The 16,111-nt window shown below is 42.0% G+C and overlaps 1 protein-coding gene and 1 long non-coding RNA gene across 2 annotated transcripts in view; one reads left to right on the top strand and one right to left on the bottom strand.

Moving 5' to 3' along the window:
* Nucleotides 1-16,111, bottom strand: part of MGAT4B (alpha-1,3-mannosyl-glycoprotein 4-beta-N-acetylglucosaminyltransferase B) — a 121,630-nt gene that overhangs the window by 33,381 nt on the left and 72,138 nt on the right. The window contains exons 2-3 of the mRNA XM_089528969.1: nt 2,890-3,069; nt 447-587 (exon numbers count right to left, since the gene is read on the bottom strand). Coding sequence (XP_089385095.1) covers nt 447-587; nt 2,890-3,069 — 321 coding nt within the window. The remainder of the gene's footprint in view (nt 1-446; nt 588-2,889; nt 3,070-16,111) is intronic.
* Nucleotides 9,529-16,111, top strand: part of LOC149321809 (uncharacterized) — a 50,922-nt gene continuing 44,339 nt past the window's right edge. Inside the window, exon 1 of the long non-coding RNA XR_016278803.1 lies at nt 9,529-9,551. This is a non-coding gene — a long non-coding RNA (uncharacterized LOC149321809). The remainder of the gene's footprint in view (nt 9,552-16,111) is intronic.

Raw genomic sequence — 16,111 nt, 5'->3', positions numbered from 1 at the left:
CTGGGCAATAAAAATATTGCTCTTTTGTGGATTTTATTGCATTTTGCTTCATGGTCAACACGGTTCCATCTGAATGGGTCCCACAGTGTGTTCATTCTCTGGGCCAGTTTACACAGTATGGTTGCCAGATGGAGGCTGCTTATAAATCACTCCACCACCAAGATGGTTATGAAGCCCAACCACATGAGCAGCTGATCATACAGTTGCCTTGTTTCATAATAATGGCTGCCCCAGGAAGTGAACAACAGCAGCCTCCCCAAGGAGCCTGTAACTTGTAAATCAAATCTGACTTATCCTAATATGGCAATGCTGCAAAGCAATTTGTCTGATATTAGTATCCTCATTTTCCTTCATGCCTCAATAACAGCCGGGAGTGTAAACTTTGGGGGAGTCAAGAAGTGAAGGGAAGTGACTGAAAGAGCAGCAAGCAACCAACACTCACTTACCTCCAGTTCGCCCCTGTCCAACGTGCACAGCTGGTTGCAGGCTGTTCTCTTTTGACAGCAAATGTGGCAAATGATGAAAAATGGTGGGGAGATGCAGCACATTCTTGTTAGTGATATTCCACAATTTTAATTTTGTTTCATCTGTTGGGGGAGGGAGTGGAGGAAGAAAGGAGAGTGTAACCATTTTGCAAAGTGAAAAGACAAGCTGTACAAGCATACCCACTTCATTGCACCATCTGGCCATCTGAGATGATCACTTAACTTAGGTTAATCAGTCCAATCTTCTTCACTTGTACTCACTAATCCCATTAAGTGCAGCAGGAATTATGTAGGGCTCAAGACAGATAAACATGCCCTGCTCCCCAAGTACAGAAGTCTTTTGAGATAAGGAAATAAAAGTTAAATGAAACCTCTGGCAACAGGATGCAAATCTGCACCTTGAATTTCTGTACTTCTGTCAAATCTCAGGGGCCCAATTCTCCCTAACAGCTATGTTTTGAATCAGTGCCATTTCAAGAGACTGAATATCCACAACAGCAATCAGAAGTTTCAAAAACAAAACTGAGTGACTACCTAGCATGCAAAATTCTGTTGATCAGTCTCTGTGTGTGGGCGCACCTTCAATTTGCCTGTCAATTTATGGCAATCCCATGCATTTCATAGAGTTTTATTGGACAAGGAATACTCAGAGGTGGTTTTGCCAGTTCCTTCTTTTGAAATATAACAGAATACCAAAGCTTTATGATATACTTGTTCTTAATTGTACTGTACCATTTCAAAAGAAGATTATAATTTCCCTCTCCACTGAAATTACAGGTGTGCATCACTTAATGAAGCTTCCAACAAAGAAACTTCTTTTTACAAAACCTTTTTATGCTCCCCACAGCCATCCTTTTCCTCTTCTTCTCCATCTAGATGGAGGATTTGTTTGTTCATCAGCAGTGACTTTGGGATAATGATGAAGGAGGGCTAGAGAAATACACACTTTTGCTGTCAGGTTGCACTTGTGTGTCTGAAATAAAGCTTGAGCAGGGAAAGAACAGCATTCTACTGTAGCTGATCCTTGTGTAGCTATGTGTGCCTGCCTACAATATGAAAGGCAAATAGCAGTTGCCTTCAGAATCTATTATTAACTAAACATGAACAGTAAAACAGAGACAAGGGGAGAGCAGATAAGCCTACATTCACCAGCTAGTACCAACATGTTAAAAAGGTATATATCCAAAAGTCTGGTCATTAAAATGGACATTGTAAGAAAAGTAGAAGCTAGTTAAAGAAAAAGTCATCCCTGAATGCATTTTGAAGAAGCTGTAATGTGGCCTCTAGAAGGTTTACTTATTCAAGACTTAGCTGACTTGGTTGTTTCATTTCACATGCATATTGTTTAATCTGGAATAAAAGGACTGCTGAAACATGCTGAACTGCTCTTCTTTTTTATAGTGTAGGAAAATACCCCTATTCTTTTCTTGTAATTTGGTACCAAAGTTTCTGTTAAAGAAGTAATGTCTAGGTATACTTGGATAAACCTTTACAAATCATTGAAACCCCCATCCTTCTCTAGATGCAGACTTTCTATGTCATCACCACCAGGGGACACTGAAGTAGCAGAGGCTTTAGTCTGCATACCGCTTTTTGCTCCCAGCATAGGCTGTAGGAGCAGAGAAAAGGGCTGCCTTATGCAGGCACGAACAACATTTACTGATTGTCCACTTCTGGTTTCATAAGACACTGCAACTTGTTTTAAAAGATAATTGCTGCTCCTGGAAACTTGCATAAGGCACACAATTCCTTTTTTTTTTAGCTTTCTTTTGGAAAGAGATTATCTGGGACCTGCAAAAACAGGCACAAACACTCACCCACATACACTCTGTGGGCCGTGTGTTCCCAACCTCTGACCTTTGAGAACCGGTTAGCTAGAGCTGCTGCCAAGAGAAGCAGCAGAGAGAAGCAGAGAGAGGGACCTCCAGAAAACATAACAAAAAATGCAAGGGCTGTGGCTGGGCTTGTATTCACAAGGGACAAAAACTGAGGGCAGCAACAGGCAGGCAATGCGCCTGTAGAAGACTAATCACAGAGAGAGCTGGGTTCTTTACTGAGGTTTCACATACTGTGCCACAGCAGCTGGCACATTCAAGATTACTAAATGTTTTCTGTGGATTAGGGAACATTTTTCATCATACTGACATCACATCTATGACAAATGTACAACACCCAAAAGGAAATGTCTAATGCCTCCTGTGCTATTGCCCTACAAGAAAAAATTCCAGAGACTCAAGAGTAACTTTAGTGCTCCATTGCCTTTGGTAAGCCTGCTCTCAGTCACACAGAATGAATGAATCCTTCCTATCTGATGTTCTTTCACATACATGAAAACAGACACACATACTTTTCTGCAGTGCTTCAACGCATCTGTGAGGCTCATCCTCATTAAAACCTGATTTACCAGATAAGCTGCTCCATGTCCGGTTTATATCCCGCAGGGCTTGTTTCTCAGAGATGGCTCGCTTTATTTCATCTAGGACGAGGTTCAGCTCCTTAGACCGCTTGAGGCTCTCCTGCTCTGCAGCATGTAAGCGGTCTCTCAGCGCTAGGAACTCTCGCTGATAGATATCCACAACGTCACCTGCAGAGAAGAGCAAAATGCTGCACCTTTCTTTCAATCACAAAAGGAAGAGTTTCTGTGGTTTATATCAGTGCTTCTCAAGTTGATCAGGGGACTAGCAATTTTTATTTTCCCCATGTGCCAGGGACTGGCATTGTATTTATGGCCATCAGTTATAACTGCTATTTTCCCATTACTGGAAACTCACCAGAGACCAGCAACCAATGGTTCAGAGACTGGCACTAATCCAGGGACCACCACTTGGGAGTAGCCTGTTTTCTTTGGGGGGGGGGATTTTCACCTACCTCCTACTGCTAATTTTGAAGGGGTGTATATCCCCTTCTGATTTAAGTAGAGCTATATTATTCAGAAGTGTGCTCCATCATCAAGCAGGTTCTACACATCCGTCTTTTAAATATTTAAACATTCACACCTGCATGCATGGTTAATGCCCTGGGGCAGGAGTTCAGATAGTACAGATAATTTTAGAAGTAGCCAAGAGCAAAGTCACAGTTAAATGGTTTATATATAAACCAGATTCCTTTGAAAGTCACCTTGAGCTGGAATCTTGCTATACAATACTAAGAACTGCTCATTTTGTTGAAACAGTACCTACTGTATATACTCATGTATACGTCTAGAAATTTTAGTCAAAAAATTGACCTGGGCTGACTTATCTGCATGTCAATGTAAGTACTGTACTTTACCTCTTATCAAAAAAGAACTATTCCCCCTTCTTAGAGTAAAGTGATGAAAGGCTCGTCCAGGAAGCACTTAAAAGAAGCACCAACCCCCGTCAACTCTCTCTGCCATCTCTGATCTTTATGAATGCCTGAGCAAGAAAATGTTGGCAGTGGCATCTCTTTGGTGCTTCCCCTCAAAAGAATACCAACAGGAATTAGTCTCTGAAGAATCTGAATAAGACATTTGTGTATCTTTGTTAGCTTTTCTGGGTTAAAATCAGGCAAAGTTAAATAATATAATCACTGCTAACATAGTTGCCATTTTCTTTGCTTTTTCATCCTTTTTGACATGCGTGTGTTTTCTTGGCCATGTCTGGATCTGGTAGCTTCCAACGCACGTTGCACAACCACCATTTACCATACTTCCTTCCTCATCCATCCAGCTTTTAAGGTGAGGACAAAGTTATGCCAGATGGAATTTTGTAAGTTCTTTGATAGTTTTCCTTTGCTTTGTCCTTTACATCCTTTGCTATAAGTTTTATCCTCAACTTATCCACGGGTCATATCAAAATCTATCATTTTGGCCCCCAAATCTGCCCTCAATTTATATATGACGTCGACTTATAGTCAAGTATATATGGTACCAAGAAAAGCAGATGGAAACAGTGACTAGCTATATTATTTGGATTGTTTATTTTAAGTACAAGTAGTAATATGCCAAATATTGGTTCATATATCCATTCTAAAAATGTACTATATATACTCAACTATAAGTTGAGCTCATATATAAGTCAGGGCAGGTTTGGGAACCAAAATTATGGATTTTGATATGACCCGTGGATAAATCGAGAGTAAAACTTAGGGACATGTAACAAAAGATCTAAAGGATGAAGAAAAGAAAAACAATGCCAAGGAACCTACAAAATTCCATCAGGCATAACTATTTGTGCTCACTCTAACGGCTGGATGGATGAGAGAGCAGAAGAGGCTCAGTGCTTCCAGGACAGATTATACTCTTGCCTTTCACTAGAGGATGGTACACACACACATACAGTTAAAGTACAGTACTTACATTGACCCATGGATAAGTTAACTCAGGTTTTTATGGTCAATTATTTGACCAAAATCTCTAGACATATACATGAGTATATACAGTATACAACTTAACAACAGGCTCACTGAGGAAAACATACCTTCCCTCCCTTTCCCCCCACTGTTGAGAAAATGGAAATAAGAATATAACTAGACCACATGGGCTTGTCATAGAATCATAGAAGCTTACCGCACTGGGCTTGTGAGCCGTTCTCAGAACGGCCCGGCAGGAAACGGAACGAGTGGGGGACGGATTTTACCACACACTCCAGTCCCTCACTTGTTTCGTTCCCCCTCTCTTCTGTTCCCATTCCGTTCCAGAGGGAACGCTTTTTGAGAACTGTTCTGAACAGTTCTCAAAAATTGTCCCCTCTGGAATGGACTGAGAACGGAAGAGAGGGGGAACAGAACGAATGAGGGACTGGTGTGTGCGGTAAAATCCGTCCCCCACTCGTTCCGCACTCGTTCCTGCTCCTTCTGTTCCGTTCTCAGAACAGGCCAAGAGGAATAGTGTGGTAAGCTTCATAGAATCGTAGAGTTGGAAGAGACTGCAAGGGCCATCCAGTCCAACCCCCTGCCATGCAGGAAATCACAATCAAAGCATCCCCAAGAGATGGCCATCCAGCCTCTGTTTGAAGACCTCTAAGGAAAGAAACTCCACTACACTCCGAGGAAAGAGTGTGTTCCACTGTCGGACAGCCCTTACTGTCAAGAAGTTCCTCCTAATGTTGAGGTGGAATCTCTTTTCCTGTAGCTTGTAGCTTGTCACTTATAACTGTTGTAAGTGGTTGGCCTTGTAAAATGGACAGTTATATAAACGGTAGAGCAGTATCAACCCACAATTTGCTTTTTTTATAGGAGAAAGCATGCATACATTTGTAGGTTGATCAACTGTTTTGATATACAGTCTCATTAGTAGATTTGTGTTCTAGCATTTTAAATAAAACCAAAGATGTGCTTCAGGAAGTAACCAACAGTAACTAAAGTGGTGTGCCAACTTTCTCAAGAATTAAGAACAAGAATAAACAGGAAACAAAAACAAAGCTACTATTGTTATCATAGGGAAATTATTTCTACAAGTTGGTTCATGTAGGAAAAAACCCGATTATCCAAATATTGATCTGATTTGCCTTTTCAGGCTTGGTAGGAAACTTCATTTGGAAAAACCAGAATGGGGTGAGATGGGGGAGGGGGGGAACAGGGTCAGAACTATGTTTGAAGCAAGGGCGAGCTTACTTTCAACTACCCTGAGGTTTTAGACAAGTTGCCAGACATTCAAATGGGAATTTTATTATGCTGTTACTATTATTACTATAGCAACCAATCAGCAGAAAGACACCAAAAATAGACTCTTCACAAAGGAACTGAACTGGTTGTCCAGTTCAGTTCCCATCCACCCATCCCCTTGATACAACTGGAGGCCAGGATTTTAGCAGTGAGAAATTTCAGCAGAAGGGAAAAATAATCAAGGGGATAAACTGAAACTCCAAGCCAAAGACTTTGTAATGAAAATCAGTGTTGGATTAATAAGGAAATAGGAATCACACTGCCCTCATCTTATGGCAAGCCTGGGGAGGCTAAAAAGTCAGACCTGTAACACTCCTCTCCCCACTTGTGTCTGAATTACCAGATGCTTTGGAAAAGAAACCTCCATGAATAATTAAGGGAAGGATATAGGAACTCTGACTGCCCTCTTGGACAGATGGCAAATGATGGCTCTTGGGAAAAATGAAACCAATGGATGGAGTGAGTATTTAATTAGTGGGCATTAAGGCATTTCCCTAAATGTCCTATATGTAAACTGTGATCCTGATTAGCTGAAAGCCTACTGCAGGCAAAGTCAAATTCATATTATTTTCAGCAGGACATACCCGGAAGGCAGTGATGGACAAGCAGCTGCTCCCCCAGCCCTGACTTTCTCTCCCAGAGGCTTCCTTTCTAGCTCAGTTGTTCCTCCCTCCCTGTCTTAAATTCAGCCATGAGTGAAGGCAGAAAGATGACCCTGCTCAGATCCTGCTGCCACAAAATATCAGAGCTGAAACTCTTTTTCCAGCACAATACAGTCCCTGGTAATTCCAAAGTGATAGAACTCAATAAGACACAAGGCAGAATTAAAGCTGCTGCAGCCGAGACAAAGCTGAAACCATTGGGGAAAGTCAGAAACACACAAACACAATAAACCAATTTCCACAAAAACCATTCTGTCAAAAGTGCTGCTATTTCATAGCATCTGCACATGGCAGCCAGTGTGACATAGTGGTTTGAGTGTTGGACTATGACTCTGGAAACCAGGGTTCTAACCCCAATCAGCCACTGATTGACCTTGTACAAGTCACATGCTCTCAGCCTCAGAGGAAAGCAATGCAAGCAATCCTCTGAACAAGTCCTGCCAACAAAACCCCATGATAGGTTTGTCTATTATTATTATTATTATTATTATTAACCTTTATTTATGAAGCGCTGTAAATTTACACAGTCTTAGAGTCACTATAAGTCAAAAACGACTTGAAGGAACACAAGTCAGTTAACACAACATTCCTGCATTATCTGCAGTTGAATAAAAAGCTGTACCCCCTTGCGACAGTTTTTCCTTGACAGGAAAAACAGTGGGCCTTGGTATCCACTGGAATTTGGTTCCAGGATCACTGATTGTTCAAATTCCATTATATGCAATGGTGTAGTAAAATGATGTCCCTTAAATAAAATGTCAAAATCAAAGTTTTATTTTCAGAATTTATATATATATATATATATACACACACACACACACACACACACACACACACAGTGGAGCCTCTGCATACGCGGTCTTTTTATAGGCGGCTTTGAGCATAGGCGCTCAAAGCCGCCGGCGCGCGGGGGGCGGAAGGGGCGGCCCATTCAATTGAATGGGCGTGCGCACCCTTTGTGCCTCACGCGCCGCCGCGCCACCGCGCACGAGCCCCATTGGAAACAATGGGGCTCGAGCATAGGCGGATTTTTTTATACGCGGAGGGATCCGGAATGGATCCCCCGCATATAATAAGGTTCCACTGTGTGTGTGTGTATCCATCCATCCATCCATCCATTCCATGAATGACTGAATCCATGGATGTAGAATCTGTGGATATGGAGGACCAATTGTATTATCTGAGATATTATTACTATATACAAGAATTCATTAAATCATCAAGTGTGTCTCTTAATGGTGGCTTTAAAACCCCATCACAAAGGATGTGTTACATCAAAAGCATCTTTTCTCAACTTTTTGTGCCCTGAAGGAACCCTTGAAATATTTTTCAAGTCTCAGGGAGTCCTGCATAAAAATTATTATATCGACAGCTCCAAAAAATGTTTAATTTTCCCCAATCACAAATTCTCATGGAACCCCTAAATGACCACTCATAGAACCTTAGGGTTCTGAGGAACTCTGGTTGAGAAACCCTAATCTAAAGGTTGTAAAGTAGGTTTATTTCAAGCACAGTTCAAAGTCTTTTAACTATCATCCAGACAGAAAATTTATTTTACTCCCCAGGAATCACATTTTGTTGTAGAACACAACAAACAAACCAAAACAACAACAACAAGCAGCCCTAGACCTAAAATATAGGCATTTGATGACATTGTCACCTGAAGAGCTGTAAACAGTGTCCCAAAGTTCAGCCACCTGCCATACAGATTTTCTGTTTAAAAAACCCATATTTTCCCAACAAATGTATTCTGTTTTGTTAGTTACTTTTATTTTATTTTTTTGGCAACAAAGAGGGCTCACACTACCCAGAAATGTTCAACTTCCTATGTTTTTTGTTTCTGGGTGTTTGCATATTGTGGACCATACTGGACTATGCACCCGCAAACACTCCTGTGCATAAGGGTTTCTTTTTATAACCTGCAATACACTGGAATTATCACCAGTGTCAGAAAATATCTCAGATTAAGGCATTCAGTGGACTGTTTTTATCTGTCTGGATGAGGGTTAAAGCAGCAGATGATATGTACAAACCCACCACTGCTTTCAGCATGTTAAAAAAAGAAGTATAAACTATTGATATGTTGTTTAACTATCTTACACCTCTATTTCTAGGGATGCCATATCCCGCCTGTAGGCAGGGCAATCCCGCTTTTGGTGGTGCCGGCCTGGTCCTGGTCCGGTTTCGCGCCAAAACCGGGACTGCCCCGCCAGCGGCCACCTCCGCCTCCGCGTGTGCCTTCTTTGTGGCCGTGGGGTCCTCCAAGGCCTCGCTGAGGCCTGGGAGGGCTCTCCGTGGTTGGAGCTCCGGCCGTGGAGACGCTCCCTCCCTCCCGGGCCCCGGCAAGGCCTACATATCAAAATGTAGGGCTTTTTTTTAAAAAAGTCCTACATTTTGATATGTTGTCCTACATTTCCCCCGGTTTGGAGGTCTTCTCTTATGGCAACCCTATCTATTTCACATTTTAAAATCTCTCTATATATTTAGGGTTGCCATTTCTCGGCAACAGGCGGGATTGGCACACCTACTGGGGGCAGGCACGGTCCCTTCCTGCCCGCTCCCAGGTGGCTGCCCGACTCAGGACTACCAGCCCTGCCGCCTCCCTTTTAAACTGTGCTGAGCCCAGCAGGGAGTGCAGCAGCAGCAGCAGGGCTGGAGTTGGCAGGGGGCGGGGTCTGCTGGTCTACCCTGCCCCTATTGGCCAGCCCTCTGCTTCCTTATTTGGGCATGCTCCAACTTCTAAGCTGGCATGGAGGAGCAAGAGAGAGACAGGCATCAGGTAGGAAGGGAAGGGGCCTTATTCATGGCTCCCCATGGGGCCTGGCCTGGGGGGTGGTGGTAGAACAGGAAAGGACACTTTCCAAAGTTACCTGGTGCCATGTGACTGTTTTGTTTGCTAAAGGGGCTTGGATTTGGGAAGTCTCTAGTTTGCAAGGGCACTGACTGCAGAGACTTTTTCTATTTTGAATCCTAAAGGGGCTTGCATTTGGGAAGTCTAGTTTGCAAGGGCACTGACTGCAGAGACTTCTTCTATTTTGAATCCTAAAGGGGCTTGCATTTGGGAAGTCTAGTTTGCAAGAGCACTGACTGCAGAGACTTCTTCTATTTGGAATCCAAAAGGGGCTTGCATTTGGGAAGTCTAGTTTGCAAGGGCACTGGCAAACCAATTTGACATGTTCAATATGCATAGCCATGTTAACCCATGTTCAGTGTTGAACCCAAAGGGTTTGGTTATGGAATAAGCCTCTGAAATATGCAAGAGATTGCCATATTAAATAAAGCCATGTTAAATGCCCAAATGTGCTGTCATGTGTGTTTTGGAATGGGGGGGGGTTGTTTGGCCAGAAAGGAAAGTATATTTCTGCCATCTGTCTAGGAATAATGCCAAAATGCCCTCCATTTTGATAATGCCTAAGAAACATGCATTTATATTAACATTTTCTTTAAAAATCACCGAATTTTTCGTGTGTCCTCCATTTTAAAAAGTGTGTCCTCCATTGAAAATGTTGTCCTCCACTTGTCCTACATTTGTCCCAGTTTGGAGGTCCTGACTTATGGCAACCCTATATATATTCCAAAACAGCACATGCCATGTACACAAAAAAGGATAAATTATATGTTAAAGGTGGAAAGTGGCTCCATACAAGTTTCAGTAAAATTTATTCAACTGACATTAGAACTGTAAATACATACAGGCACTGTACAGACGGGGCCTACAGGGCGATGTCATTACGTGCGAGGGGCGGAGCTTCCAGACGCGACTCGCCCCTCGCACGTGATGAGGGCGTCAAAATGGTGGCACCCTGTACATATGGGCACCGCCATTTTGACGTGATGGACACGTAGCATGCGCACGTGCCTGTGCCTTTGTGACGCCACAAGTGTGCCATTGGCACCTTGCAGCATCACAAAGGCGCCACAAGAAGAACCCACTTTTTGCAGGTTCTTTTTGCTCCGTGACGGATCCATGCAGTTTGTCCGCTGCAGCTCCCTCACGGAGCAAACCAGGGCAGCGGGAGACTGCCCTTTTTGGCTGGTCTGTATCCCACCATAGACTACTTTTAAGAGCATTAGATCAGCCACACCTCTGTCCAGAACAGCCCCCCCCCCTTTCCAAGTGCATCTGTATTCAAAGTGCCAAGAGCCATTTTTCATAGCTCAGTCATGCTGCTTCAAAGCCCTATCTAACATCATTTATAGGGGCAGAATGGTCAGTGACCATGATGGATTTAATTGGTGTTCTGTATGTGCCACACACTTCTTAGACACAGAGGCATATTTACAAAGGCATGTTTGCACAACTGCATTTGTTCCATAAAACACCACTGATGCTCTGGAAGGTCTATGAATAGTTCACATCTGGTTTTATGTTGTCTGCTGCTCACAAAAGAGATGTTAGCAATACCACAACTGCACTAAACATGGTAACTTGGAGAAACATTTAAGAATCCCCCTAACATGCTTATTACATTAGTTTTCTTTTTAAATTCACTCCTACTCCTTAAATATACTCCTACTCAGCACCCCACTACAAAACTCACTTGGACACATTTCCCCAAGTTAATGAAATACAAAAAGACAGGGATGGGAAATGTATGGGTTTCTAGACACTGCTGGGTTACAAGTCCCCTCATCCTTTACCACTGTCTGTGCCAACTAGGGCTGATGGGAGTTTCAGTTCAACAATATCCAGTAGTGATATATTTCTCATCCCTCACAAATCCTGTTCAGGTGTTCAGTAACTGCATACAGGAGCATACTAGCCCTGTCCCCCTAACCACCACTGATTTCTTAATGGGGAAAAAACCAACATATCTGAAGAGGAGAAGCTGCTGCATTGATGAAGCAGTCCCTGAAAAACAAAATGTGAGAAAATTGGGGGTTTGTAGCCTGCACCCAACAGGCTCTCTCCTCTTCAGACTCATTGCTTTTGTGTGAGCAAACTGGCAATGGAGAAGCAGGAATAGGTATTCCCCTTCACATGTATGAAGTGCCCTTCCTTACCACATTCCTGAACAATTCTAAAGAGAAGACATTCAATATTCTTCCTTTCTCTCCTTTGGAAAGTTCTCTCATTGATAGCTGACTATGTACACCTTTACTATTATTTAAATACACACACAGAGAGAGATCTACACTCAAGATTCTAGCTCATCATGTTAATCACAACCAGACTCCTGTAAAAAGGTTTTACATACAAAGCCATTAACAGAGATAAAGGGAGGATGAAAAATGCTAACAAATGTAACACAAGGACACTGATGCAGACATTCTTCCTGCATTGTGGAGTTCAGATATGGCATTCAGCTCCTGAGACTGAAACGGTACTAAAAGAAACAGTTGTTAAGGAAACTTTATATTTTTATTTAACACTACTGATTTGATTTTACAGTGCAATTTGTTATGGAAGGCCATTCTTAGTTTCAGTGGCACAGGGTACATTCAGGTGCACACAAACTGAGCAATGAGCTAGATGTGCAAGTATGCTCACTGCATTTTGTTTAGGCATACCATTTTCTTTCCCCCACTGGGAAAACTAGTTCTGCATGGGTGCAGCAGGTTGGCTTTGCACAGCACTGACTGAGTGATGTTGATGACTCTCCTGTTACCCACAAAGGTGTGGGGCTTGAGAGCCTCAACTAATAGTAGCAGTCTATACTAGATATGTTGGGGAATATTATTCTGGCTTGCAGGAGGATGGGTAACTTTCAAGACCAGGACTAAGAGAACTGTTATTGGGGGGGGGGGGGATGAAAGAATAACTCACTCTAACATCCACCATTCAGAGCTAGCTGAAATGGAAAAGTGAAAGGGGATAGCAGAGATTGAGGGTGATAGCTATCTGTCTCAAAGATAGGTCCATGAAAAGCAGGAACAGCTCAAAGCAGGAGGTCTGAGGGCAACAGTAGTGGAGCCAACTGTGGCAGAGTCAACTATGTACCAGTCAGACCGTGCAAATTGCTAGGTTTTTGTACCTATATTTATATCTTAAAATTAGTCCCAGGCTAAAGGTGATTTCATGAGAAACAAAGACTTAAAGGGTCAAGGGATTCCAAAGTGGTTGATTGTTTTGATACCCAGAAGATGAAAAGGACTGTTTTGATTGATGCTAGTAGCATCATTGACTTGACAAAGCGGAGACAAGATCTGGGATACCTCAAAATGTGGACAGAAAACGTACTTGGGAACATAGTAGGGAAAAAGGGGGTCTTGTCTGATATGTTGATGAGAACCCTTCCTTTGTTTTCCATTTTGACAGGAAATGCAGAGTGTGGGGTGGGGAGGATTGCATCTATTAGCAACCCCCTTTTATCCTTTGTCTTTGCTCACTTAAACCATCCGTATGTCTCAGGGTATATGTGCCTCATTTGTGTACTACCCTTTTGATGTTTAAAGGTCACTGTAACCTCATCACACATGCTGGCATCCAGAGGTGTAATATAAAAATAAGTATAAAAATTAATTGTAGGGATATTGAGGTGAGGTGCTTATACTTCTCATCACAAAATATTTTCAACATTTTGAAAAACAGAACCATTTTAAAAATTAAAATGTACAAATAAATGTTTAGTGTGGTGCTTTAAATTTTTATAAATGTAGGCAGCAGACTCCCTAATGCATAAAGGAGATGTCTGAGGAGCTAATTGGTGACACACATTTAGTCTGCTGTGAACTGGAGCTACTGTGGAAGTTTTGCTCACCTCAATGGAGAAAAGAATGTATAAATATACTCATAATATACTTCTGCAAAAGTCCATTAAATTCCAGTCAAGCAAGTTCCAAACCTTTGATACACAACATGGGAGATAACTAGAAGTCAAGATATTATCTAGTGATTTTAAAAAAAGAAAAAGACAACCCACCCCACTTCGTATGCAGTGGAAAATGTCACTGATTATCCATCATTAATGGTCTTCCTGTTCCAAGACAGCTTCACTTTTCATTAAATTGAAAAGCTGGGGCACCATCAGAGATACTTCTTTTCATTAGCTAGAAATGCAGTAAATGTGAAACCCTGCCTTGTTCTAATGCTTCTAATCTGTCAAGCACAGAAGTTTCACTCGCCTCTCCTGCTTGGAAATTCAGGAAGTCCAACAAACAACTTCAATTTGCAAATATTGAGCAGATCATTAATTACAGGTAGTCCTGCAATTGTACAGAATAGCACAAAGACTGGAAGAAAACAAATGTTCAGACAATACTCCCACATGCCCAATTCTATGTCTCATGACAGGCAGCAGAAAGAAAGAATGGAGGCCTCTTAATCATTGTGCCATTGGACCCTTATTTTTCTAAGAGAAAAATTGCTCTGAGCATGTATTTCTCAGAAACAGGGATGAGTAAGAATGCCCCTCCAGAGGTTATTGAAGTGAAGCTTCCAGCATTCTGCACCATTCACCACAACTGCTGGGAGCACCAATCCAGCAGGCCTTAGAAGGTCCCAGTTGCCCACCCAATCTAAACTTATCACTCTCAAAGATAGAGGAAGGCCTTCCTATGAAGGTACATAGTCTTCCTTAATACCTTCTTTCCCAAATTTAGTGTATGCAAGAATCCCCATATTTTCCTTAGACTATGGGACCATTCCTTAGCCTATCAATAGAAGTATAGTGTCCAGATCGAGGGAAGCAATAGTACCACACTATTCTGCTTTGGTCAGACCTCACATGGAATATTATGTCCAATTCTGGGCACCATAATTCAAAAAGGACATTGACAAGCTGGAGCATGTCCAGAGGAGGGTGACCAAAATGGTAAAAGATCTGGAACCCATGCCCTATGAAAAGCGACTTAGGGAGCTCGGTATATTTAGCCTGAAGAAAAGAAGGTTAATAGGTGATATGATAGCCCTGTTTAAATATTTTAAAGAATGTCATATTGAGGATGAAGCAAGCTTGTTTTCTGCAGCTCCAGAGAACAGCACCTGAAGTAATGGGTTCAAACTACAGAAAAAGAGATTCCACCTCAATATTAGGAAGAACTTCCTGACAGTAGTGGAAAATGCTGCCTTAGAGTATGGTGAAGTCTCCTTCTTTGGATGTTTTCAAACAGAGGCTGGATGGCCATCTGTCAGGGATGCTTTGAGGGTTGGCAGAGGGTTAGACCTGATGCCCCTCTAGGATTCTAGGATTCGGTCCAACCATACAATATACTTCTTCCTATATTCCATGGATTTAGCTTCCACTGGAAGAACTGAAGTGGAACTTCCAAGTCTGAAGGCCTGTTTTTAAAGCCACACCACTGTGGCTGCTTTAAGAATGTGAGCAGCTCATCCTCTGAAATTTTCTGACCACTTTCACTTTGAAACTGCAAAGAATAAAACAGAAAGGTGAATGCTGAAATGGTAAAAAGCAAAAACAAAAACCACAAAAACACCAGAATTTCAAGTTCAAAATTTGGTGATGGCTCACCCAAGAAAGAACATTTAGCAGAAAGGATTAAAACTGTCTCTGCTTAGTATTTAAATGTGTATAGTGACCCTTGGTCAAAGTGAGAAAGACTAAAAAGAAACTGGTTCTTGACTCTGGAATGTTTGCTGTGACATATTAGAAAAATACTGGAGCTAACAGCAAGATGACCTTTACTTTCTTTTACACTCTTTCTTCTCTAAATTAATGCCACTGCCAGAGCTTCAAAATTTTGTAAGAAACAATAAATAAACATATAAATACCATATAAGCTCCTCAAATTTTTAAAAGAAAACAAACAAACAAACCAAAAAACCAAATACTCTAGAAGGTTTTCTCTCTATCTCTCAATCACAGAGATGCAACCCTGAAGCCAAGATTTTTATTTGGATACAAAATAGAAAATATACCTTACATTTTGAGATGCAGCAGTCTCTAATAAATGTATTGTGAACTTCAGTGTCACTCTACCTCACATTTCCCCTTATAATAGTAACAGAATCCTTGCTGGCTACACTGTCCTCCAAGATTGTGGCCAAGAAATCCCAGAGTCCCTTAACAGGGTCCATCCAGAGGTTAATGGGCAACCCCTTGTGGAAGATCATTGAGGTTCGACAGTAAGATGCAAGGCAAGGTGACAGTAGCATTTAGAACTGATTAAAGAAACAGAGTGATCTGGATGGCTGTGTACCCAAAAGATTAAATCCTTGTGTAGGGATACAAGGGGAAACTGCAAAGGAAAATGTGTTGTGTGCCTTCAAGTCATTTCCAACTTATGATGATCCTAAGGCAAACCTATCATGGGTTTTTCTTGGCTAGTTTCTTCAGACGGGGTTTGCCGTTGCCATTTTCCGAGGCTGAAACAGTGTGACTTGCCTAAGGTCACCCAATGGGTTTCCATGGCTAAGTAGGATTTGAACCCTGGCCTCCA

This window comes from Sceloporus occidentalis, unplaced genomic scaffold (genome assembly GCF_023333645.1).
Source record: "Sceloporus occidentalis isolate IW3139 unplaced genomic scaffold, rSceOcc1.0.p SCAF_1, whole genome shotgun sequence".
NCBI lineage: Eukaryota > Metazoa > Chordata > Lepidosauria > Squamata > Phrynosomatidae > Sceloporus > Sceloporus occidentalis.
The sequence above is the reverse complement of the archived record's forward strand: the minus strand, read 5'-3'. Positions and strand labels throughout refer to the sequence as shown.